The sequence below is a fragment of the Indicator indicator genome, chromosome 5 (assembly GCF_027791375.1).
Source record: "Indicator indicator isolate 239-I01 chromosome 5, UM_Iind_1.1, whole genome shotgun sequence".
Classification (NCBI taxonomy): Eukaryota; Metazoa; Chordata; class Aves; order Piciformes; family Indicatoridae; genus Indicator; species Indicator indicator.
The window spans coordinates 15,306,572-15,330,317 of NC_072014.1; the positions used below are offsets into that span (position 1 = coordinate 15,306,572).

Consider the following 23,746-nt stretch of genomic DNA (forward strand, 5'->3'; position numbering starts at 1 on the left):
AGGTTTTTGCTACCGACTGGGAGTAGCACAGCTTTGCTCCCAAGGGGATGCGGTGGCTGCTGTTTGGTCCCATGGTGCTGAGCCCACCAGCTCGCACCCCCCAGCTCCAGGGAGAAGGGGAGCACAGCGAAGGTGAGGGAGGCTGTCAGGTGCCGTGGCCAGGCTCCCAGGGCCTTGGGCATGGCTCCAGTCTGTTTCCCTGTTCATCTTCCCTCCCTGGCACTTCACAGAGGCCTCAACACTAAGCCTCAAGTTAAAACTAAAGTGAAGCCCCCTTCCCAAAGCCATTGCCTGAGTGCGGGCAGCCTGACAAGCTCTATCTTTTGTTTGCTGCAATTTTCTCATTATAGCAAAAAGAAAAGGGCAGGATCAAGAGGGGTGGGAAATTCAAAAGCCTTCCTGATGAAGGCCTCAGCTGTTGCAATCCAAGATCTGGATTTAATAAATGGCTCTTATTCACAAATCACTTTAAGGCTCTTCAGCTTCTCTCAAAGAGGTGCTTCAACACACAGGGTTTCCTTTCTATTTATTTCTTAATGATTTCAGAAAGCGCTGTTACCATTGACACTAAAGCCAGTATCCCACCTTTTCACCCTACCAGGAGATGGAAAGGTGAAGGTAACAAGATGCTTCCATTTTCAGAACTGGAAAATGCAGCTTGCTGAATTTAGCATGATGTGCACAAATCCCTACAGCCAAAATGATGTCTGGATGGGGTCTAGAGTGGACAGGGTCTCTGTGTGTGTATTTATGTTATTTCTAAAGATAGGGAGGCTAAAGAAATCCCTCAGCCTTCTCAGCAACTCACCAGAGAAAGGAGGTGGGAAGTAACAATCCGTATCTAGTTTCTCACATCCAAAAGGTAAACCAGTCTCCCTCACCGTGTCCTGGCCATTCTCATCAGCAGAAAATGAAAGATGAACCAACAAACAAGGGCCCTGTTCCCTCTCACCCGGCACAATCCGGTTTGTGGGGAAGCCCACTTGGTCCTGGTGAAGCACAATCCACCAGCAGGACCTGGTGGCAGGAGCAGGTCCTCACTCCTCCTGCACCCCTCGTTCCCCATTATGGCATTCAGTTCCCATAGAAAACAGCAAAAAAAGTACCCCCGCACCAGCCCACCTCTCTGGGCACAACACCAAGAGTGATCCCCAGGGTACCCATCAGGCCTCTGAGCAGCACTTCTGGTGGTTCATCTTGACCTTGTGCTTGATGCCATCATACAGCTCGAAGTTGTAGTTCTCCAGGGTGGTGGAGCTCCGTGAGGACAGCCCAGCATATGAGCACGTGCAGTAGAGGAGCAGGCCAGCACAGATGGCTCCGAGGAGAACACCAAGGGAGCTCATCGCTATGATGGTCACCAGGATGGGATCCAGGGTGTACAGCCAACTTTTTTCTTTGTCCAGCTTTGGAGTTCCTGGAGAGTTAGTAGAGAACAGTGTGTCGTTCCTATCCGATCCAAAGTAATCTGCAGTGGAATGGGCATTTATTATCCAGGGATCACTTTTTTCTCTCCACCTTTATGCATTTCTCCCTTGGAGTTGTGGTGGCCTTACAAGAGTATAAGTCCTACCATGAGTATATTGCAGCAGGATTTGCTAACCCAGGTCTCAAAGTGAAGCACTGAACTAACCGAGAAAGTTAGGCAGCCTAATTCGCTTTTACATCTTGGGCTATGTAAATAGCATGCTAGTATTTTATGCCCACTGAAACTCTGGCCCTTCAAGTGCCACTGCTTTTGAAACTATGGAAACAATCTGTCACAGATCCCAGACTTAATTTTCTCCTTTTACAAGTCAAAGTGCCACACAAGCAGCAATTAATGCTTGAAAGATCAGTCCTCTTTGTCCTAACACAAATACAATATATTGACTTTGTGAGGTTGCTGGCTGTTGAAAAAGGAAAACAAGAAAAGTAGCTAATGTTCTTGTCCAGACACTAAGCCACCACTTCAGTGTGCATCCTCAAGCTCCTAATCTCTACTAAAGCTGAGGTTTGTAATTTGTAGAATCACAGAATTGGTTTGGTTGGAAAAGACCTCTAAGATGATCAGTCCAGCCATCAACCTAAGACCACCATGGCCATTGAACCACATTTTTAAGTGCTATGACCATGCATTTCTTGAACACCTTCAGGAACGGTGACTCTACCACCTCCCAAAGCAACCTATTCTAATGCCTGAAGACTCTTTTCATAAAGATATATTTCCTAATATCCTATGAAAACCTCCCCTGGCAATTTCAGGCCCATTTCCTCTCATTCTATCACCTGATACTAGAGAAAAGAGACTGTCCTCTGCAAGATAAATTGCCCATGTGGCATTTTGGTACCAACCTGGATCATCGTTGTCTTCGAAGTCTTGCTCAGAGATTGGAAAGTCATCCTCCATTCTTGGGAAGTTCACTAGAACAACAAAATGGGAATTGTCATTTGTTTACAGAGGCCTTTTGGGGCCATTATTGCCACTGCTCACTGAATTGCAAGATAGGCCAGAAGGCAACACTAGTTAAACTACTTTTCTTCATGGAAGGAAGAAGAACTCTTCCTTTTCTTCCTTTGATCAAAATCAAGGAAGAATTTCCAACACCTGAGAGAACAAGATCTTCCCACTACCTCACATTTCGTGACCACCAAATGACCGGCTTTTAAGACATGAGAGTAAGCAAAAAGCAAAGAAACCAGATAACTTGAATAGCTCTTAAATGTTGTCATTGGTGCCTGCATAATGGCCATAATTCACTATTAACATGCTCATGGGTATTATCCTTACAACTTTGAACAGGATCTTAGTGCCTATCATTACTTGCTGCTAATGCCGGATCCATTTAGCACACTCTACTTTGCAAGTTTTCTCATACATCTTACTGGACACCGAGCTTCAATGACCCAGTTCCTCTTTGGGTTTCAGATAAATTCGTAGTAATTTGAGGAAGTCATGCATCATCGTTACACATTTTAATGCAAAAGCTGGTTGAAATGGGGGAGAGTGGCAAATGGGAGTCCATATCTAGGCATTTATGCTAACATTTCTCTGATCCAAATTCCTTTTAGTGGTGACATTTCTTTTCATTGTTCAGCACAGGTCAAACACTAGTAACCAAATGCACATGCTGTAATCTGAGCAGAAGTTATTTTCCTGTGCAGTCGTCCTAGCATTATCTCTATGTGCAGTTACCATGGCTCTTTTTCAGTATTCCAAAAGAAAAATGCCCCTTCATTTCAATCTGCTTAGATTTTTCAAAACTGACTGTAACTTGGAGTGCTCAGCTGAGAAGGCATCTCAAAATGATCAGAAATGCAGAAAATCAGGGACTGCTTTGAAAGCGGTAGGAGTCGTGCTTTTGAAACAGTTGTGGTTGCAAATCAAGGCTACTTTGCATCTGGTGCCTGAAAACGGCAAGAAGAGTTTACAGAGGCTACTTATAAACAACCAAACCCAAAGAATGTAAGTTGTGTCCAAAAAGCCCTGAAGAGCTTATAAAAGAATATTTGTGTGTGTTTGTGCATATTTGCACAGTGATTTAGGACTCAAAAAGACCTCCTGAACTGTCAAATCTGGGCTTTTTTTTTTTTGCTATTCCAGGTAGTGCCCACCAGTGACATTTTGAGGTTCACTTTCAGAGCAAGGACCTTTGCTGAAGGCCACACTGGCCCAGTGACATCTTACACCTGACTGCAAAGATCCTCTGCACTGGTACTTATGATACCTTCCCAAATACCCATTCTTTGAGTAGAATTGACCTTTTGCCCTCTGCACTCAAAGAATTAAGGGACTTTTTGAATTTTCAAGTGAATTTTGCAACAGAAAAACACAAGACCTAACACTTGCCCCTCCTGACAAGGAGCTCTGCCTTTAGTTAGCCAGGTAATGAGGCTGCTGGTAGCTTGTTGAAGAAATATAGGTGCACACCACCTTCTGTCAATCCTTACTTTAGCATTGAGTTCACATGATTTCTCAACACTCCTAGAACTGACAGGCCCAGATGGCAACATCTTAGGGCTGGGAGAACTGCCTGAGGGCCTCTTGCAAACATTTAAAGCCGAACATGTGGAAAAATGACTTGCAAAGCAGTTCACATGTGGAGATGTCTGCTTTGTTAGTCCTCTGTCAGAAGACAAGTGGTGAAATTTGCCTTCCATGTCACCCACACAACCCTACAGAAACTGTAGGTTGTTGAAACATGAGCAAAGCAAAAAATTGAACCACAGTCTGCCCAAGAAGCTTCTGTGTTGGGAAAGCTTGTTGGAAGTCTTTTGCTTTTCCATGTTGTAGCTCCTTTAAATTTTGTGTGAGAATAAGCTAGCAACTCAGTGCTCTTTTTTTTTTTTTTTTTTTTGGTTTGTTATATTTCCCAGAGTAGCCTTGAGGGAAAAGCCAGAAAAACAAAGTATCAGTTAATCAACACTTTCAAAAGAACACCATTTCTTCCAGCCTGAAAAGAAGGAGTGCTGGGAAAACTTGAAAAGGGAGAACATTTATACAAAAAGCCAGCCTAAAATTGATTTACTCTTCCAGCAATTTTCTCAATTCCCGCTGCTAATATGACTTCGAGTCCTGCCTAAATGCTATTCTCCTCCTCACCATTCTCCTTCCTCCTCAGGCCCATGGTAAGCCCTCATTTTTCTGTTCCCCACATGCCATTTCATTGCTATCCAATTGTATTTGTCATGCAAGGCTCTAGGTTGGCTTTGGAAAAATATAACTCAGTGTTGCTTTTTCCATACTGGGATTTCTTGAGTTATTAACAAAATTAGCTCTGGCTGTGTGGCTGTCTGTGGGAATTGAAGCTGGTGGTCTCATTTCAGTTCCTAGTGGAGATGGTTTCCTGCCTCAGAAACTAGTCTGCTATTTGTCATCAGTTAGGATCCTTTGTGACAAGTCTCAGCAATATTGTCACAAGTGAAGCAGGTCATGGAAAGTGACCTTGAAAAGCAGTCCTCAGAAAAACCCTGCAAGCTGCTGGGCAGAATGGGAGGAACATGCATTGCCCTGTGCTGCTTCCTTACAGGACAGCTTTCAGGCAACAATTTACTTTGCATTTTAAAAGGAAAAAATATTACTAGAGAAGGGTAGGCAAGAAAGTTAGGGAAAACTGTATTTAAACAGAGGCTGCATTCTCCTGAGTGTGAGTGTGCTGAATGATGGCTATGAGCACCTAGCTGCTCATGGCCAGAAGATAATGTTAGTGATGCCGCTGGAAACGGCTGGGTGCCAAGAAAAGGCTATTATCTGCTGGATCTGAGAGCACTGCCAGCTAAAAGGCTAATTTATGGGACCTGAAAAACAAAGATGAGATTCTAATCAAAGATAAGGGTTGACTGAAGTACGACATTCATATGAACTCACATGGTGGAAGAGTAGGAGAGAATTAGTATTTCCAGAGATTAAGGAGCTTTAATGTACATCTGTTTTAAAACAGTAGCAGGGGCGGGAAGGATTGGGCCAGGGAAAGGGTTACGGGAAGTGGGGTGATGTGTGCTTGATATACCCTGCCAGGGCAGATAAGGAAGGCACAAGAGAAGCAGTTCTCTGGTGTCCCACAACAGACATACAGGTACCTCTTGCAGGAAAGCTCTCCACACTCTGCATCCCATGAACTGGCATGTACTGCCAGCCTGCTTAGCAGCAGTGCCCACCACCTCATTGCTCTGGAGAGAACACTCAGTTGTGACTACTGGAACCTGGACACTTTTCTCCAAGGAAAATGACCACCATTGAGAAAAAATTGCTATTGCTTTCTAGACTGACTTTGCCTGGTTGCACCGGGCGCTGTGTCCTGCCAAGTCCCTCTATCCCAGGGCAGAGCTCTGTCTTTTGCCACATTTGAAGATGTTGGCTGTGGCGACTTTCTCAGTGAACAAAATGAGCCTTGCAACAGGAGGTCCCTTTCCCAAATAATATACCAACTTGCAGCAACTTCCAGATCTCTTTTTGACTTGCCAACAAGCCTCTCTGGCACAGAGGATCCTGGTCTGGAGAGAGCCCAAATGGACTCCTGCCCTCCCTGTGCTCCTGCTCTCTGCAGGAGTCTGAGGGCTCTAGCACCAAAGGGGATGGTGGCTTGTGAGCTCTTGCTACATACCATCTCATACCATCTTTCACTCCCCAGTAACATCTGTAGCTGTGCCTCCTGCTAAAAACAAGGGGTAGATGGCTGCCCTCTGGTCCTATCCACAGGGGAGAAGCAATAACATGCTGCTCACTTACCCAAGAAAAGCAAACGCCCTCCTATATGCTCATCCTTTTCTCCTGTTGCTACACCATCCCTCTGGGATGGTGCTCTCCTGCCCAGCTCTTCCCCCAGCAAGGGGAGCATTGGAGGTGTACAGCTGTTCTGCTGCCAAACAGCACCTATGAGGACCTGAAGCATTAAATTCAGCTAAGCCCAGAAAAAAAGGGATCAGAAATCACTGCTCTCCAGAGCAGCAGAGGCAGAGCTCCAGCTCCACTCTTATCCTTGTGTTTCTCTCTTTGCTCATTCTCAGCCCTTTTCTCTCTGCAGCAATAGTGTGACTCCAACACACATCATTTTGTTTTGACATAGCAGAGCAGCCGCCGTGGCCTCGCCTTGACACTGCTGCGTTTGGCGGTGGCACAGTGCTGCTCCTTCAGCTGGGAGCCCTGGGGCTGGGGGAGAGACACCTCCCACCCTCCATCAACAGGGAAGTGCTTCTTACAGCAGCAGCACAGGCACCAAGCAGAAACAAGTCCCTCCAAATCTCCCACCACTCTATTTCTAGCAGAAAATCCACCTCACTTATCTCTTCCCCACTCCTCCAGAAACAGAACAACTTTAGCTTACAAAAAAGGCTAAATCCCTGCCAAATTTAAAATTAAAGCAGTGCTTTGGCTACAGCTGAGCATTAAAGAAAGCAAACAAGCAGCTTCTCCCCTGGCCCAGCTGCCCTCCAAAGCAGTGGGAACCCCACAACCTTATCCTCAGATTGCCTTGGGCTGCCGTTGTGCCAGTGCTTGGTGCACACCACACCACCATCTTCAAACCAGGAGCACTGAGGAGACTCTTGCATTCCTTAGGCTTCCTGTGTGCACAGAAGATGGGAAAAGCATGTCTGTGTGGTTGAAGACCCCAACTGAAAGCACTCAGAGGTGTGAAGCCAGACCGGGTGCTTGCTGCGGAGGTGAATGAGGGCAGGAAGCTATTTCCAGCCCTGGCGCTGCCCTCCAACATGTGGCACCCTGCCCTCGCTGCACGCATGGCTGGTGGCCAAGGCAGCTGCCCAAAAAGAGGACCCTGCCAAAGCCTCTCTTCAGCAGCTTGACCTTTTCCTGCTTTTGCACCTTTCCTCAGCATCAGCATGAGGCCAGGGAAACGGTGGTGGCAGCATGCATGCATATGACATTACAGTGGCACTGTACAGCATAGTTTCTCCCCTCTCCCTTAGCACTGGACTGCCCAGGTGAGGAGCTGTGGTTGGGGTTCAGGGCTCTGTGCTGGAGCTCACCAGTCCCAAGCCAAGCAGCTCCATCAGCACAAGGGTAGCACTGCCATCCCACCTCTGCCATACAAGGGCTCAGAGCTGAGAGAGAAGTTGGCAGCAGTGCAGCATCCTGATATGTTTATCGCTCGCTCTGTTGTGGTTGTTTGTTTTTCCAGCAGCAATGGCTAACGACGCTATTCCTCAAACTGGCAGTCACGCCTGCCACTGCTGCTAAGAGCTGCCAAAGCCACTGATGGAGGAGCTGTGGCAGAAGGCCAAGAGGCTGTCCAAGCTTGCCTCAGGGTCCATGCCTGGTGTCTGCATGCCTCACTCTGCTGCCCTGATACAGGGCAAGCCGAGGCCAGCTTCACAGGGTTTCAAGAGGCTAAAATCCCAAGACAGCCCTGTGCACATTCTGGTTTCTACCTTACTCCTTTGCATTCACCAGCCTTTCAGTTCAGCCCAAGAAAAAGCCCACCTCACCCTTACAGTCTGGAGGAAAGCAGCTCTGGGTTGGTTCCCTGTGCCAAGTGCCATCTTGCAGACACTTGCCCTGACAGGAGGCTGACCCAGCTGTGTGTCCAGTCTCCAGGCTGGGTGAATGAGCACTGTGCTTTGCAGCCTGCTCCTGAGTGATCATCCATCTCGGGCAGACTGACATTGCTTGGACAAGGCACAGCACAGTCCTTCCCATGGTAGCCTTTGCTTCACCAGGCCACTGCACCCTCTGTCATACCTTCAGTTGCCACCAGCTTTGCTTTATCATTTACAGAGACTGCCTGTGGCCCCTCTCCTGCCAGCCACACAGAGATGTTTTCTCTACAACACAGCAGCAACTGCAGAGTAAAAGACTGACAGCATCACCCCACCCAGATACAACCAGAGAAAAGACGTGTCCAGACCCTCACTGTGCCTTCCACTTCTAATGCCACTCTGTGAAATACAGAGCTTCTACTGTTACTTCAAAAAGTTTACCCTTTTTTTTAAGTGCACCTGAAGTTATCTGGCAGATGAGGTAGTATCAAAATCATTCTCAGCTGTATTTATATTCTTAAACAAAGCACACTAATTTTAGCTGCTTTCCTCCCTATGATGTGTTGCAGCCTGAGCAGCACCCAACTCTTTGGTCAATCTGGCTGCAGCATGCATACAGAATAATGAAAAAGGGAATTATTACTCCCTTTTCTTCTGTTTACTTAACAGAATTTTTTTCTTCCTTGTTGGGAAGCCACCGGCCAGTCTCACTCTCCCTGGTTTTCACATGTGCATATTTGTTTTGAATTTTGCTTGGACAGTCACTGAAGTGTACAAAATGCAAATTACAAGTGTATGGGTTTTGCTGTACAATTAGAGCAAAAAAACCCCAAACCAGCATGGGTCCTCAGCTTTGCTTCTGTTTGAACAGCCAATGTGAGGGATCACATTTGAATTATTTCTCTGTTGATAGCCCAAATTCCTAGTAAAGCCAGGAAGTTTCATTGCAAAGTTGAGCTGTATGCCAGAGTATGACAGAAGGAAAATAAATATAAGACGGAAAGAAAAAACACTCAAACTGGCTGCAAAATGTATTTCACATGAAATGTGATGCAGCTAACTCCTCTGAAGAGGCAAAAGTTGCACCTAAAAAAGATGAGGAGAAATGCTGAAGCAGAGGTCCTTATAACAAGCTGGGAGGACTTGGTTGGAGGCAGGGGACACACACCTCTCCAAACTCTCAGTGCTGCAGCACTGGGGTTGCTCCTGCGCAGTTCTCCTTTGCAGTCCAACACGCAGAAGGAGAATGCCTTGCCATTTTCATTATTAATTTTGGTAATGACTTGCCCAGTTTTTGTTGTGTTCAGGGACGAAGCGTGAAGCTCAACTGAGCTGGCAGCCAAGCCAGCCTCCAGGGCCCCAGGAAGTCAGATGTTCTGTCTCGAGGGACCCCATCCAGGAGAAATTCTGCATAATCACACCGAGCAATTTGGCACTTAAGAAACGTTAGTGAAATCCCCAAACAATTCCAAGTGTTGGTCCAGCTGCCCAAAACTTTCACTAAGGACTGTTACAAATGTAATGGATCTAAGAGCTACTATTAATGGCCTGATTCTGAGTGCAGTGAGGCAGGGTGTGTACACCAGCTGCATTGCCAGGAGCTGGGTCTGCATGCAACAGCAACAGGAGCCTCACTTTTGCTACAGGAAATAGCTCTGATGCTCCAAAAGAAAATGTGGAGTTTTGAAACATCACCTCAACCAACAGCATTCTTATTAGCAAAGAAAGAAGAAGGAAGAAAAACCCCAGATATTTGTATAAAAATATCATCGTTTTATTACATTCCACACAATACATCTTCAAAGAGTTTCAAATTTCCACAAGATATTTTCCACACACAGGCAACTGGGCAACATGGGGACGTCAGGGCTCAAGGAGCGGGAGAGAACTGGGAACAAAAATCTCAAAGTGACCTTCTGTTTTGTCTTTGGTGATTTTTGGTTTGAAAGACAGGGCACCACATTCTCCTCTCTGATGCACCAATGCACACTTGCTAAGTCCAAGGGGGTGAACCTCATGGAAGCGAGGGGATCATCTGAGCTATGAAGACTGAACTTACTTTAGAAACATGATGGTATCATCTGCTGCCATGGCTTAGGCTGACCTGAAAACGCAGCAAGGGCATGCCAGTATTTCACATCTGTTCTAATTTGCAGCTGGCTGTTGGGGTGGGGGGATTTCATATCACAAACCATACACACCTCAACACCACTGCTGCATTACAAGGAGGCTCAGAGAAAGCACCCCAGCTTTGGAAGTCTCTCTCCAGGGATCTCTAGGCAGCACTACCTGCAAGGTGACAGGAGCTACATCAGATCCCAACTACTCTTGAAAATCTTATGGGAGCTAGGCTCTGGTGGCACGCTGCCCCAGGCAGCCACCACCCTTAGTGTGCTCACCATGTCAAATCACCCTGGGTTTTTCTGTGCTCCCTGCTTGTTTTAGACACTTGCTGGCGCAGCTGAGGGAGTCTCACTGAAATCTGTTGAGTAAAGAGGATAAGAAGCTGAAACCGGCAGCATGAGGAAGGGAGGGGAGAATGTCACCACCACTGAGAGAGAGAGAGAGACCCTGGGGAGAGGTCTCTGCTACAGTAGGAGCCAGTACCACACATGCACACAGCACTGTTTGTGTTTCCACTTTTTCTCCATACCAAAAGTAACCTCAGGACTGCAGGGAAGTTAACAGAGCTTCTCATCTCAATTCACTTTATGCAATACTCATGGGGAAAGGAAGGGTGGGGAGCACTAGCAAGTTTAGGAGGGATGTGGGAATCTGATCACTCATCACAAATGACACAAACAAGATGGAGAACCTTGCTCACTGGAGGTACTCTTTTTTTTTTTTTTGTCTGCAAACAGAGTAGAGTTAACAATTCAAACCACTTTTGCATGTCATCATTCAGTTATTTATGTAAGGCATTTCCACTACAATACGCTGGGCCATTCAATAGTAGGATGTGTGTCGGGAGGCTCCATCTTGCCTCCCCACTAAAGCAGCAGCAATAGATGGGCCCCACCGGTGCTCCTGCTAGATGCTACTGATGCTTTAAGGACAGAACATTAGCAAACGCAAAACTAATCGACATTCTAGAAAGTCAACTGGCAATTTTAAAGATTCAGCAGCTATGAATCGGGCAGAGAAAAAAAACAAACCCCAAACCCAGAAGGGGAATTATACCTGTCCCTTGAACATTTCTAGCAGAAAGACAAGGAGGAGCTCTCTCCCCCTTCCCCATGTAAAAACAAAACCATCAGCACCCAGAGTGAGGACACTTATAAAATAAATAAACCTTCATTTCTCAAGGAACTACAGTATTTAGCATCCACCTTAGACCTGCTGAAGTCTACGTGTTACCCTAAGGCTGGCTTTAACAGATACAAACAAAACATTCATTATGAGCTTCTCTGATATAAGGCAACTTTAAATAGATTCACTTATGGGCGGTGGAAGAGGAGGGTTCAACCACCTTCCAAACAATGGCTGTGTTATCATGTTGGCTGCAGAAAGAATAAGATGGAGAGATCTTACTTTTTGGATGTCTATGAACCAATCTGGATTCTTCTAGCCATCTGAGATGGACATTCCTACTGTCCAGCCTGGCCTCTTCTTCTCATTTTGAACCCGAGACAGTAATGCTATCAAACAAGAAACCCAGCCAAAGCTAGATAAGGCAACAAAAAAAGCATTGCTCTCCTCCCCAAGTAAACAAGTCAGGGTGTTTACCATAAACCTGCCCCAGACCTTCCAGAGGAGAGGTGGGAAGGGAAGAAAGAAAAAAGGGGAAAAAAAAAAAAAAAAAGGCATTCTTTGTGCAAGTAGAAGCAACAACAATTAAAATGGGGCTGTTTCTAAACATACATTCAGTCAGTCAGACGTGTGCACGCCCATGCAACACTCCCATATGCTGATTGTGCACACACACACACAAGCCGCACACACACACAAACTTCCAGGCTCACCATCAAGTTTCTTTGCAGGTTGCCTACTGGGAGAAGAAAAAACCTAAACCAAACAAGCCTAACAACAACAACAAAAAACCCCTCCACAAACAAACACAACAAAACAAAAAAAACCCCACCCAACACCCCAAGAGTCCTCAAAAAGTAATCGAAAGGGAGTGTTCACTTCTGAAGTGAAGGGGTGGTGTGTCTCTTCTGGCAATCCAAGATGCAGCATTAGTTTAGAGTTTGTAAAAGATTCAGGGAAGGCTAAGGGGACGGAGAAGGGGTGGAGATGTCTAAGAGTTCACATGAATGCTAGGTAAGGAAAAAAGTGCAAAACTGAGGCAACGTATTTGAAGTCTTAGTTTCTGTCTGTCTGGTTTGTGTTTTGTTTGCTCTCTTGTTCCTGTTCGTCTCTCAGCAGCGTGAGCTGGGGTCTTGCTCTAGTTTTATGGTTAGGGTTGGCTCCACGGCCACAGGGGCCCCGTTGGCATAGTGGGAGGTTTTGTAGGTGATGGAGTGATCGCTCTTCTTGGCCGCATAGCGGAACCGGTGGTAGTGGAGCACAAGGGCCAGCGCGACGGAGACCAGCACCACAACAGCACCTCCGGCGGCAATAACGTAATACCAGTAGGCTGGGATGGGCTGCACTGACACCGTGTCCACTGTGGGCTCGGTCCCTGGCAGGAGGGTTGCCCCTGGGGAGGAGACACAGAACAGGGTTGCTAGGCGGGAGGCATGCAGACGCACAAAAAAGAAACACACATGCTTTTAAAAGTACACTGAGTAACACGAGGTCCCAGGGCCACCTCTGGATACGGGGCGTGCTCCTGGCAGGAAGCACAGCCTGGCATTTGCTGAGCCCACATATTCAAAAGGCCTTTTTCTTCCCTTTTACTTAACCAGGCTGCTTGGATCGCAATACAAATTCCATGTGCATGCTATTATTACTGTTATTACTGTTATTTCTGGCATCAACCAATGTTTTCTTCCCCTATTTTTTTTTGATCATCTCCAGATCAGCCGCCTGGTTTTGTCACCATGTGGCAGATGTCAAGCAGTAACAAAACACATCACGTCCTAATTGGAGGAAGAGCGTAATCTCAGATGGCCAAGGAAGTTACCACAGGGAACTGGGAAAGAAATTACAGGGAAAAGCATTTGTTGTTCTTATGGAAAAGACAGAGAAGAAGACCTCTGTCTGAAAGCACTCTGCATGCAGGCGAGATCTCATTAGGTGCCCCATTCACAAACTTAAAAGATTTCGCTATCATTTTTTAAAGCAAGGAAGGATGCTTATGATTATTTACGTGGGACAGGCTGTGAGATTCAGCCCAACACTCACAAAAGAAATGCATGCTTGATAAAGCAAATACACCTAGCCTCCTTTGGAAAAGCACCTGCCTCCCTTGAATTCGAGGTCAGGCAGGTCCCAGGCTCAGCTATGTGTTGGTTAACCCTTTCTACTCTTGCAGTTGCAGTGTGTTGCAAGGCACAGCTGCAATGCATTGCTCCCTTCCCAGGTCATCCCAGGACAGCCTGGTGCACATCTGCTGATCAGATGAGTGTAGGAGCTCACTACCAGTCCACAGAAGCATGCACACACACACACACACCTCCAGCAGGCACCGCTGTCTATGCTCACACCCATGCCCAAAACTGGCTCTGTCCTATTGCGCCTGCTCATGCTGCTCCCACCTCCCCAGCTCCACTCATGGAGGCGAGCTGTAAATAACTTGTCAGGGATGCACTTTTGCACCACGTTTATTTACTGTCTACTTCAAGAGGGATGAAGACCACAGGGAAACTCTTTGAACAGTTTGCTTTGACTCTGGACACACTGACACCACCATTCTGCTTGCCCTCTCCCCAGCCTGCTGGTGGAGTGCAGTCCCCTGGCTAGGTGCCAGCAAGCAGAATTTTGGGGCTGCTGTCAGTTTGGTTAAGCATATTGCTGAGCTCTGTGGTAACCAAATTCTAGCTTGATTTCCTGAGCAGGCTCAGAGGATACCAAGTGGAAAAAATGAAGCAGTGCAGGATACACTTGACTTTGCTAGCAGCAAGGGCATCTCACAGCTCAGTCTCTGCCCTCCCCTCCAAACACTGCTCTACTAGGAGAGCCACTGCCTGGCAAATTTGGGATGGTAACAGCTTTTCTCCTGCTGGTGGCAAAGGAGATAAGGCAAAATGACGGTTTGTCTGCTAGTCACAAGGCTTGCCTTCCCTTCCCATCCCACAAAACCCAGGCACAGGGAGTAAAAATAAGAATGAATGCTGCACCCAGATGAATCTCTACAATAAAATAATCCTCAAAAGCAAGAAAAAACCCCAAAACACAGACAAGACAAATCCTGTTTTTCCAGAGCAGGAGGCTGGAAAACCACCCACATATTTGTCATTGTAGGCAACAAATTCACATGTCTCAGGAGAAACCTATCTAACAGATATGCCACCCTCACTCTGTCACAATCTGCCACCCCCTTGTCACCAGGAACAGTGGTGGCCTTGTCCCTCCTGCCCCCATGATGGCACCTGGAGAATGGGCGTACAGGCCAGACTGTGTGTTATGTATGGCAAAGGCATGGAGCAGGCAGTCCTCTGATCTCCTTCTCTACTTCCTCTGACCATCCCAATGAGGGGCAATGAATGCAGCACATCCCTCCTCCTCGAGCAGCTGCTGTCCATCACCTGGAATCATGGGAGGTGGCAGTGTGGGACATTCCATAGAGGTCACCATCACCTCCTGCCAGGATTCAACACTGCCCTGAGATTCACTGATAATCCACCACAGTCTCCTATCACAGACCCAGCCAGCCAAGCTGCCCAGACCTGTATGCAGCCCACTGCCATCCCAGATGCATCAGCAACACCTTGACTGCATCAGACAGCACCAGTGGGAAGATCATGGGGCTGCTTGCCGTGTGGCGGCCACAACCTCTACTTACATAGCGCCACGCTCCAGAGAGAGGTTTACAAGTGAAAGGCCTCTCACACCACTGATAAGCATCTTGACTGACTGGTGGGCTGGGGAGAGGGAAGCAGGCATCAGGGATACCAGCGGCTCCCGAGCCTGTGGAGAAGCAGCGCTCGCCTCTGAAAACACAGAGGGAAGGAAGGTTTCCATGGCCTCCTGATGCCTGGGCATTGCCCAGTGTAGGGCTGGGAGTACAAAGGGTGGGTGCATGCACCATGGTGCCGAGACTGTACCCTCTACCCTTTCCCCACACACCTCTGCCTCCTTCTGGTGTGGCTCAAATGATCCAGTTTGTAGAAAGGATCCCTGGGGGATCCAACCTCTGGATTGGCTCTGACCCACTCCAGGTGTCCTTGTGCAGTAGCCAGGGCTGCAATTATGAGGGGTGGTGCAGAGTCCGTCCTTGGCCCCTGTTTCCGCACCTTATGGCACCGCTGAGGAGATAGCAGAAGTCTGGAGAGTTCATTTAGCAACTGAAGTCATTAAGGAATCACACTTAGTTGTCTCTAAGCCCTAACGAAGCCAATTCCCAACATTAATGATTGTTCTTCCTTATGCTGTCAGCCACTAAATATAGCTGCCCAGCCACTCAGCACACAGTGCTGATCTTATCTGTTCTGTTTTTACTGGTTCAGTTGCTCTCTGGAAGTTTTATATCGGTGGAAAGGTTTTCTGGTCAGGGAGATGGAAAAAAAAAATCCATCTTCTTAACTTAATAATTTTTCCACTCCCCTTTGCCTTCCTGCCACACACACACACATTTGCCCTTCCTCATTTATTCACTAGGGTGTTCACTTTAATAAAGAAATGCTTCCTGCTATTGCTGTCACGTTTGTGGGTGCTATCTTTACGCACAGCTTGGGACACTGCTTGGTGGTAACCTAATTTAATCCCTACAGGATGGACGATTTTATATGGGTGTGCTGCTGCACTCACACCTCCAACCTGGCCAAGTACAGCTCCTTCCTCTTCCCAACAGGGAAGACTCTACGGAGACCAGTTTTAAAGATGTGCAGCAGAAATCAAACCCTGAAAGAAACAAGAGTACAAGTAATCTGGGGGAAAAAAAAGAAGCAAATCATTTCTGGAGAGCCTTCTAGAGGGTTGTGTGCCTTGCTCTGGCACTGCTGTGTCACAGCTCCTATTCCTCTCCAAAATCACTGACATTAACTGCAGTGGACAAGCAACACAGCTGAACTTCTCATAGACAGCACAGATGAAAGCAAGTGTTACACTCAATACAATTGCCACAAACTCCTTAATTGCTACCTGCCATTTCTCCAGGAAGATGTCCCTCTCTTGATCTCAGGATACTTGGTACAGGAGAATCCACCAGTCCCTAAGACAAATTCTCCCTACAGTTTGTCTCCATGCTCTTTGGAATATGGCTCTTATTTTTAACCTGGTATTTATCTAACTCCTTGTTTCTAGCCACTTGTTATACCTTTTCTGTAAGGGTGAGCTGCACAAGCACTCAAATGCAGCACAGTTCAAGCACACTTGACTGGTCTTGTGAGATCTTGATCCACTAGCTGAAAAATATTCCACCTACACAATTTTCTTATTTTTTGCCTTGTGATCCTGGAGCCTGAAAGGTGCACATTTTCATCTTTGCTTCTAAGCCAGGAGAGGAATGATTTGCTATTATTTTTAACAGCATCTGACTTTTACAGCTCATCATGTAATTGCAGGAGTGGAGGCTACAAAACATCTCAACACTTCCTCCAGTCTTTCCTTTCCAGCTCCTTTTTTTGCCTCCAGCAAAGGACTTCTTCCCTTCCTTTTACCCTGTTCTGTTGAGCATCTCTGTTTTTCCCTCATTTCAATTACTGTCCTGTGGTCTCCAATCTTCATCCTCTCTTCTTCATCTTTTGTTTTTGCATTTTGCTCTTTCCTTGGTCACTTCACCCCTCTGTCCTATCTATTGCTACCTGTCAGACAGGGACACCTTCTCCACCTTTTGCTTCCATTGTCTCCCTGTTGTGACCAGTGTTAGGATGTCTTCAAGGGAGGTAGCACAGGCATAGCTCCCCTGGCATAAACTTGTGAGCTCTTGTGTGAAGGGGAGGTGTGCCTGCAACAGCATCTGCCAATGGTGCTCAGGGCACAGCAAATGCTGTCCTTGCCCAGCGAGCGTGCCCTGGAGAATATGATTGGGCAATGGAGGCATACAGGCAATGGGGCACATGGTGAAAAGGAAAAGAAGCACTGTGAGTTAGATTCAATGTGAAGACCAAGAGAGAGGTTCAAAGTGAAGACAATATGCATGTTACAAGCTCCAAAACACAAGGACTGTGTCCACAAAATAGGTATCAGACCAGGCCCAGGAGAAGACAGAGTGGGTGTGGGTAAAGAAAGGTCAGCTGAGAATATTGCAATTGTTTTTACAGTAACACCACAGACCTGAGTAGCAGATAAATAAGCAGCCTACAAACAAGTGACCCCAAAGACCTACTTATTACTGTACGGGTATGACTGTAAAATATGGTGTTACATCCTGTGCATGGCCCTCCTATTGGTAAACCTCCACAGCCTGCATCACACCCCGGGGACAGAGCTGCACATGTGACTGCCACAGGTCTCAACACACATACCCACCAGAGACAGCTTTGCCCTAAACAGAAATGTTTCTGCTTCCAAGGTAGAGCCTAGCCACACCCAGCAGCCCAACAGCAGAACAGGGGATGGGAAGAGTATGGACATCATATCCAAGTGAAAGCAAAGGGTGCGTAGACTGAACAGACAAAACAACTTTCAAAGTTCAGATGAGCCCCAAGTTTGCTATTCATCGCAACACAACCCCCAGATGCATTCCTGAAGAGACAGGTAGGAAAACAAAATCCCAAACCAGAACATGCGGAAAAAACCTCAAACAGATGAAACCAATCTTCCTTGCAAAGCAGATAGCTTTTCCCACCCCAGAGCAAGACAAACAGCATCCCCACTGACTGCTCAAAGAGCAAGGCAGTTTTTCTGAGTTTCTCACCTTGTTCTCCTACTGTGTAGGCTTGATCAGAGAAATGCAGGTTTCTATCCTCCAGGCTAGTATTATGCTATTAAACGCACCATTTCACCTTGTTTTCCTTTTATTGACTGTCACCTTCAGAGCTCCTCACGGCAGTTTGCTCTACCTCCAAACTCCCTTCCCCTTCCAAGTAGACCAGCTCCACCTCCCTTCGCCAGCAGTTTGAGCACACACCACCATAGATGCCAGAGCATCTATAAACTAGAGAACAACCACTTCACTTTTAACTGGATACAGGCTTTTCCTTTAAGTCATTCGATAAGTACCCTTTTGTCACCAGGTGTCCTATGCTGAGCTCAGCTGCTCTTCAGGAGGCCTTGTAATAGCAAGTTTCCTAATGCTATTTAGCCCCAAGACAGTGGGACTTGTCTGTTTGCCCACTCCCTGTCACCTAGCAGAAGTCAGTGTGCCACCTCCTGCTGCTGTGGCAGGAGAGGTTCAGCACACTCTTGCCACTTCATTGCTTGGAACATTGCAGTTTGTATGAGCACACACATTGCTTTCCTTCAATGTAAAAGTCCATGCCAAAAGAAAAAACAACACTGAGAGAAGTGCAGTTGTACCTGGAAAGTAGAAGTTCTCACCTGGGAAAGCTGTGATGGGTTCTGCAAAAGAAAAACCAAAACCTAATATTAGAGAATGGAATATTACACATTGGCCAAAGCAGAGCAGGCATGTGTCTGTGGCCCACAGAAACCACTCATTGGGAACAGCAAGGGTACCAGGATGGGGAGATACTCTGTCTCAGCTGAGGACCAACAAGACACAATAAGCTTCGACTTAGACTTTGGAGTGTATATACATATGTATTGTGATATATATTTGTGTATCTGAGGTTGAGGACCATTTGGTTGCAGCTGGTTGGCCTGTGTAGTCCAGAGACAAAGCCCCAGCTGGCCCCCTGATGAAACCCTGGATCCCTCTAAAATTTCCAAGTGCAGTTTGGTTTCTGGCTCAACTCTGGCATCATTATTCACATGGGAACAGTGTTACTTCTGGGCATCGATGTCATTCTCCTCTCCATCCCACAGTGACAAAAAACAAAGGCAAGTAATTTTTTTTCTTCCTTCATGATACTTTGAAGAAGTAATCTACCACAAATTACTGCATATGAAAAGCAATAATCGGTACTTATTACTGATTACTTTCTCACAGAAGTAATAGACTTCTGATTATTTTTAGATTACTTCTGCATTATGCTTGTGAGTCACAGCAGCAGACTCTGACTCTACTGAGTGCTATGAAATCATCACCCAAGCTCAGAATGTGAACGACACATTTGTCAAAGGAAAAAAATATTGTGACTTATTAGTGTTCTTTCATACCAAAAAGGGATCAGATTATTTTCCAGGATTACATTTGAAAAAACACTAGCCTGTGCTGGAGTCAGCTATTCTTATGGTTCTGGCAGAAAGAAAGCAGAACTGTATCTTTACCATTTTGTTATTACTTTGGTGACATAGGAAATGAGCCATGCATTATGTTTAAGTTGTGGAGGCCCTTTGTTAAGAGATGATCTGAAACAAACTATCCTTATCGGCTTTAAGATTCCCATTTAACTTCCTAGAATAGGACAAAGAGTTTTGTGGAACAAATAGTTTGGTGTTATTTTAAGGGCTGGCAATAGTTGAAAGTTGATAATTTATTAATGCTCTTGTTTTGAAACATTAAACTTCAAGTTCATGAGGCCCAAGATACAGGAACACTGGAGCTAGGTGAATTGCTGAGCCTGAGAGATGTTAGATAGGAAATACTATTAAGATTAACCATCAGTTTTGCATCTCTTAATGCTATAGAAGGCAAAGGATTAAAACACCACTGCCAAGCCTTAAATACAGTGAATTTGAACTATTGAGTACTAGCTCCTTGGCAGATGGGAGATTAGCAGTTTAAAGCATCAAAGAACCGGGACCAACAGCTCTCAAGGGCATCTCCAGGGCAGTCGTGGTCCTGTTCTATTATTAATGTTTGTTCTTGTACCATCTCCACACCACTGCCTGCCTGCACAGTGAAGCAAGCAACGCAACCAATCCTTCTCAGGCAGTTTGTCCCATGCCTCCTTCCTGAGATACAGGAGGTACTGGGATCCTCCTCTCCCTTGGTCAGGGAGAGGAGAGCAGCTTCATTGAATGGGCACTTTCAAAGCCCAAAGGGGAGGGAGGCCCTACTTCACCTGACTTTTTCCACTGAATGCAGGACGGGTCAGACAGTTTGCAGGTGTTTACCCATGAAACAGCTCCTCCAGCTCACACAGAAATATACATCCTCACTATGGTGGGCAGCTCTCTGCACAGATCTCACTAATTGAATACCACTGGTCCCATGCTCAACTGGGATGGCTCTAAATCCACACCCAAGCTGGATGGTGACCAGAGCCATCAGAATGTATGCATGGCTACACCAGGTAGAGGAACATGGCAGGGCAATGGCTTCACCAGCAAACTGCTAAAACAGTCCTCTGTCTCTCACATTGAATGAGCCCATCTGGCTTTTGGTCTGGTTTGAGGGACGGTGAATTCTAGGACAAAAATTTCATTTGTTATTCTGTTAACATTATTGTAAAACCCCTTTTGAACTCATCAGCCCCTCTAAGCATGTAATACTGACAGCTGGCTTCTTTTGTCCAGCACTTTCCTTTTAAATTTGGTGTATGTCCTTATCGCATAGAATAGTCGTTGGTAACCCTCAGCTCCTCTTTCAGCTTTGTGCAGCAGAGTAATGTGCTTCCTGCCTCTTACACCACTGCACCCAGACGACTCATTTCCAGCAACTGAGTTCACCTCATTTATTTTATGGACAAGCAAAGTCCTAGGTGAGATCCAGAAACTCTCAAGCAGGGGAGATGTGGCCCACTGGCAGCCTGTGAGTGAAGGCTCTCAATCCCCAGCCATGCCCTCTGGCATCCCTGCCCCCCATGGCCACACATGACACTTACCCATGCAGTTCTCCAGTGGGATGTCAGTGCCTAGCCGGATGTCATCGAGGGCGAGCTCTCCTGAGTGGCCATTCCGTATAAATCCCTCAAACACAATCTGTGAAAAATCCCAACAGAAATGTCACTGCTGAGCTGGGAGGCAGTGTGTGGCTGCTGCTCCTGAGGGAAAGGGCAGGAAAATCTGCTCCTGGCTTTCCCTGTACATCTGTGGATGACCTGAGCCTCGTACTGCTTCCTTCCCCTGCCTCTGCCATGTGTTCCCAAGGAAAGATGCTTTGCAGGGGTGGGTTCAGCAGAGAAATCATTACCTGGCCTGGCAGCACTTGGTGTGCAATTTGTTCAATTAAATGCCTCTCACACAGAATAAAGACTCAGTAAATGAATGCTCTGCATCACAGACCACGCCTTGGCCCTTGCATAAATGATGCAAGTGACATAATACTGACTTACAGCAGTGTCAAAATTGGCCCATGATATTAACTGGCCTATGATCAGAAAAAGGAAGGGAAGTTCACAAAATGCACAGCTACATTAACTGTAAAGTGCTGTTCCCATCAACACTACATAAGAAGTATTGAAATGTTAGAGAAGGGTCAATTTATTTCTACTTAATTACAGGCAAAATATATTGCAAAAATAAACAAAGTCATTAGGTCTAAGAACTGCTGAGTAGAAACACTTGCATTATTTACATAATGATGCTGTTATTTAACTAATGCTCTTATATATATATATATATATATAAAATGTATATTCACTCTTAACACACAAAGTAGAAAGCCAGTGCTCTTATCTGTAGGCATATTACTGGTATTTTATTAAAAAGGCAAACACACACATGCAAGCTAGTCGTAGAGTCATGGAATGATTTGAGCTGGAAGGGACCTTAAGGACCATCTAATTCCAACCATAAGCAGGGATACCTTCTACTAGACCAGATTGCTCAAAGTCTCGTCCATCCTGGCTTTGAACACTTCTAAGGATGGAGCATTCACAACCTCTCTAGGTAACCTGTTACAGTGTCTTACCACCCTCACAGTGAAGAACTTCCTGCTTACATCTAATCTAAATCTCCCTTCTTTCAGTTGAAAGTCATTACACCTTGTTCTATCACTACATGACCTTGTAAAAAGTCCCTCTCCACCCTTCTTGTAGGTCTCCTTTTAATACTGAGAGGTGCAATGCTATAAGGTGTCCCCAGAGTCTTTTCTTCTCTAGGCTGAACAATCCACTCTCCCAGTCTGTCTTCACTGGGGAGGTTGCTCCAGACCTCTAATAATTTTTGCGGACCTCCTCTGGACCTTCTCACGTTGGGGACCCTAGATCTGAACACAGTACTCCACATCACATGAGAGCTCAATACAGGGGGACAATCGCCTTCCTCAACCTACTGGCCACACTTCTTTCAATGCAGCCCTGGATACAGTTGGCTTTCTGGGCTGCAAGTGCTCTTTGCTGGTTCATATTGAGTTTCCCACCAACCAACACCTCCAAGTCATGCAACTTCAGTGCAAAGCTTTTGCTTTCCTGCCTCCTCTCAAGGGTCCAAATAATTTCCTAGGGCTACATACTTCACAAACCTTCTCACAGAATCACAGAATCAACCAGGTCCAAGATCATCAAGTCCAACCAATCACCCGACCCTAACTAAACAACTAGACCATGGCACTAAGTGCCTCATCCAGGCTTTTCTCAAATACTTCCAGGGACATCGACCCCACCACCTCCCTGGGCAGCCCATTCCAAGGGGCAATCTTTCTTTCTGTGAAGAACTTCTTTCTAAGATCAAGCCTAAACTTCCCCCTGCACAGCTTGAGACTGTGTCCTCTTGTTCTATTGCTGGTTGCCTGGGAGAAGAGACCAACCCCCACCTGGCTACAACCACCCTTCAGGTAGTTGTAGACAGCCATAAGGTCTCCCCTGAGTCTCCTCTTCTCCAGGCTAAACAACCCCAGCTCCCTCAGCTGCTCCTCATAGGGTTTGTGCTCCAGACCCCTCACTAGCTTTGTTACCCTTTGCTGGACACGTTCAAGCAACTCATCTTTCTTGAACTGAGGGTCCCAGAGCTGGACACAGTACTCAAGGTGTGGTCTAACCAGTGCTGAGTACAGGGATAGAATGACTTCCCTGTTCCTGCTGGCCACACTATTCCTGATACAGGCCAGGATGCCATTGGCCTTCTTGGCCACCTGGGCACACTGCTGGCTCATGTTCAGCCTACTGTCAACCAGTACCCCTAGGTCTCCCCCATTTTAGATGTTGCCTTTCACCTAGGGTGGCTGGGCAGTCAGAACCCAACACACACTTGCAAGGACACCTCCCTGGAGTTCATCTGACTGAAGAGGGGACTGAGCGTCAGAGCTGTTGGTTCCAAGTTCAGGCCATCAACCCTCATGGGAGGCAGCAATCTGGAAAGGTCAGCATCCTGAGAGCAGCAGCTCTCTGTCAGGGCCTGGGCTGGAGCAAGTTCATGTTTCCTTCTGCTTTGAAGGGTGCTAGATGCTGTGCTGATTCTCATTAATAAATGACAACAGTAGCCTTTTCTCCTTGGCAAACTGCACACTGCCTGCAAGGACTAACCATGCCAAAGGCACTCCTGGAGGCAGCAACCTTTCTGCAGGGTGCTGGTACAGCCATGCCAGAGGGGCTCAGGCAGCAGCACTAAGCAGCATGACTCCCTCCAGCTCATCCCTTCTCTTTCACTGATCTCCTGACTGTGGGACAGGATCTTGATCGCTCAGCACTGCACCCAGCCCTCTGATCTGGTCTAAGGTATTTCAGAAGCAGATTCACAAACCTGCATTCCCTCTTCCTTCTCGCACATCTGCACTTGCAGTTGGGGCTGGAGAAGGGCTGTTTGCTGCCTGCCCTTAAAAGCTGGCTGTGCCACTTCC

General features: G+C 46.6%; 1 protein-coding gene across 4 annotated transcripts in view; it reads right to left on the bottom strand.

Moving 5' to 3' along the window:
- Positions 1 to 1,157: 1,157 nt before the first annotated feature.
- The window catches only part of NRP2 (neuropilin 2), an 86,780-nt gene continuing 64,191 nt past the window's right edge, over positions 1,158 to 23,746 (bottom strand). Inside the window, exons 14-17 of one of the 4 annotated variants that reach the window (XM_054380832.1) lie at positions 20,853 to 20,949; positions 18,502 to 18,522; positions 2,335 to 2,403; positions 1,158 to 1,417 (exon numbers count right to left, since the gene is read on the bottom strand). In XM_054380832.1, coding sequence (XP_054236807.1) covers positions 1,164 to 1,417; positions 2,335 to 2,403; positions 18,502 to 18,522; positions 20,853 to 20,949 — 441 coding nt within the window. In that variant the 3' untranslated portion in view covers positions 1,158 to 1,163. Of the gene's footprint in view, positions 1,469 to 2,334; positions 2,404 to 12,335; positions 12,617 to 18,480; positions 18,523 to 20,852; positions 20,950 to 23,746 lie in introns of those variants that run through there. The other 3 variants (XM_054380831.1, XM_054380830.1, XM_054380833.1) reach the window with 3 other exon arrangements.